The 1,208-nt window shown below is 39.1% G+C and overlaps 1 protein-coding gene across 1 annotated transcript in view; it reads right to left on the bottom strand.

The window, feature by feature from the left end:
* The window catches only part of LOC119585042 (sarcoplasmic calcium-binding protein, beta chain-like), a gene marked incomplete in the record, with an annotated part of 31,574 nt that overhangs the window by 957 nt on the left and 29,409 nt on the right, over window positions 1–1,208 (bottom strand). The window contains 1 exon segment of the mRNA XM_037933659.1: window positions 86–189. Coding sequence (XP_037789587.1) covers window positions 86–189 — 104 coding nt within the window.

Here is a 1,208-nt window from a genome sequence, read left to right as displayed (position 1 = left end):
CCCTTCCTTCTCGCTTCAGACACGAAAACCCAGAACTGCTAAACACTCAGAAAATTTGAAAAAAATGGAAAAGAAAAGATCTTACGGTGCAGAGCTTGTCGAAGGCGTCGTCGATCTCCTTGACGTCGGCAAAGGCAGCCCGTGTGATGCAGTCCAGCCTGTACTCGTCAACACCGACCAGCCCATCGCCTGGAAGAGAGGGGGAAAGAAACAGAAGGATAAACGGGATGCAATAATGAATAGGAGACAATAAGTAAATAGTAAACACCTCATAAGTAAATGAGGTGCAGATGCAGGTGTAGATGCAGCCTGGCCTGTACTCTACACCGACCAGCCCATCGCCTTGGAAGAGAGGGGGAAAGAAACAGAAGGATAAACGGGATGCAATAATAAATATATACAGGAGATAGTAAGTAAATAGTAAGCGCCACATATGTCAATGAGTAAATAGATGCAGTCCAGCCTGTACTCCTCAACACCGACCAGCCCATCGCCTTGGAAGAGACGGGGAAAGAAACAGAAGGATAAACGGGATGCAATAATGAATAGGAGACAATAAGTAAATAGTAAACACCTCATAAGTAAATGATAACAAAAACGCGATAATGAATAATAAATGGGAGGAGCTAATAAGTAAATAGTAAACACCACATAAGTAAATGAAGTCAATAGATGAAAATAAATAGATGCAGCCCAGCATGTCCATAACACCGACCAACACATCGCCTGGAAGAGTGTGAGGAATAAACAGAACAATAAACGGATGGAGGCAATAATAATAGCTAATAAACGGATGCAGGATAACTAAATATTAGACAATAGATGAAATATAAGTCAATAAAGTGTGAGAAAGAAATTGAATAATAATATGGGGAAAAACGTTAGACAGGACAACTGATGAAGCTGCAATGTGAATAAAAAACGTGATGAATAAAAAAAAAAAGTGTTGATGGAGCTGATGTGGCTAGCAAGGGTATGAAAAATCGAAAAATAATGAGCAAATGATGAATAACGCAAGATAATTATTGCAATTTGAAGCACAGCTGGAAAGTGTACATAAAGTAGGGAAAAAAGTGAGGGAAAAGATCTAATTCTTGAATCACTATGAGAATTTGAATCAAGCTAACAATACTATCGTAATATCTTTATTACGGGATCGTTATCCTCACAATTATATATCTCCTCCGCATCCAAAGTTAAAAGCCCAC

This window comes from Penaeus monodon, chromosome 19 (genome assembly GCF_015228065.2).
Source record: "Penaeus monodon isolate SGIC_2016 chromosome 19, NSTDA_Pmon_1, whole genome shotgun sequence".
Classification (NCBI taxonomy): domain Eukaryota; kingdom Metazoa; phylum Arthropoda; class Malacostraca; order Decapoda; family Penaeidae; genus Penaeus; species Penaeus monodon.
This window is presented reverse-complemented; position numbering and strand designations above follow the sequence as displayed.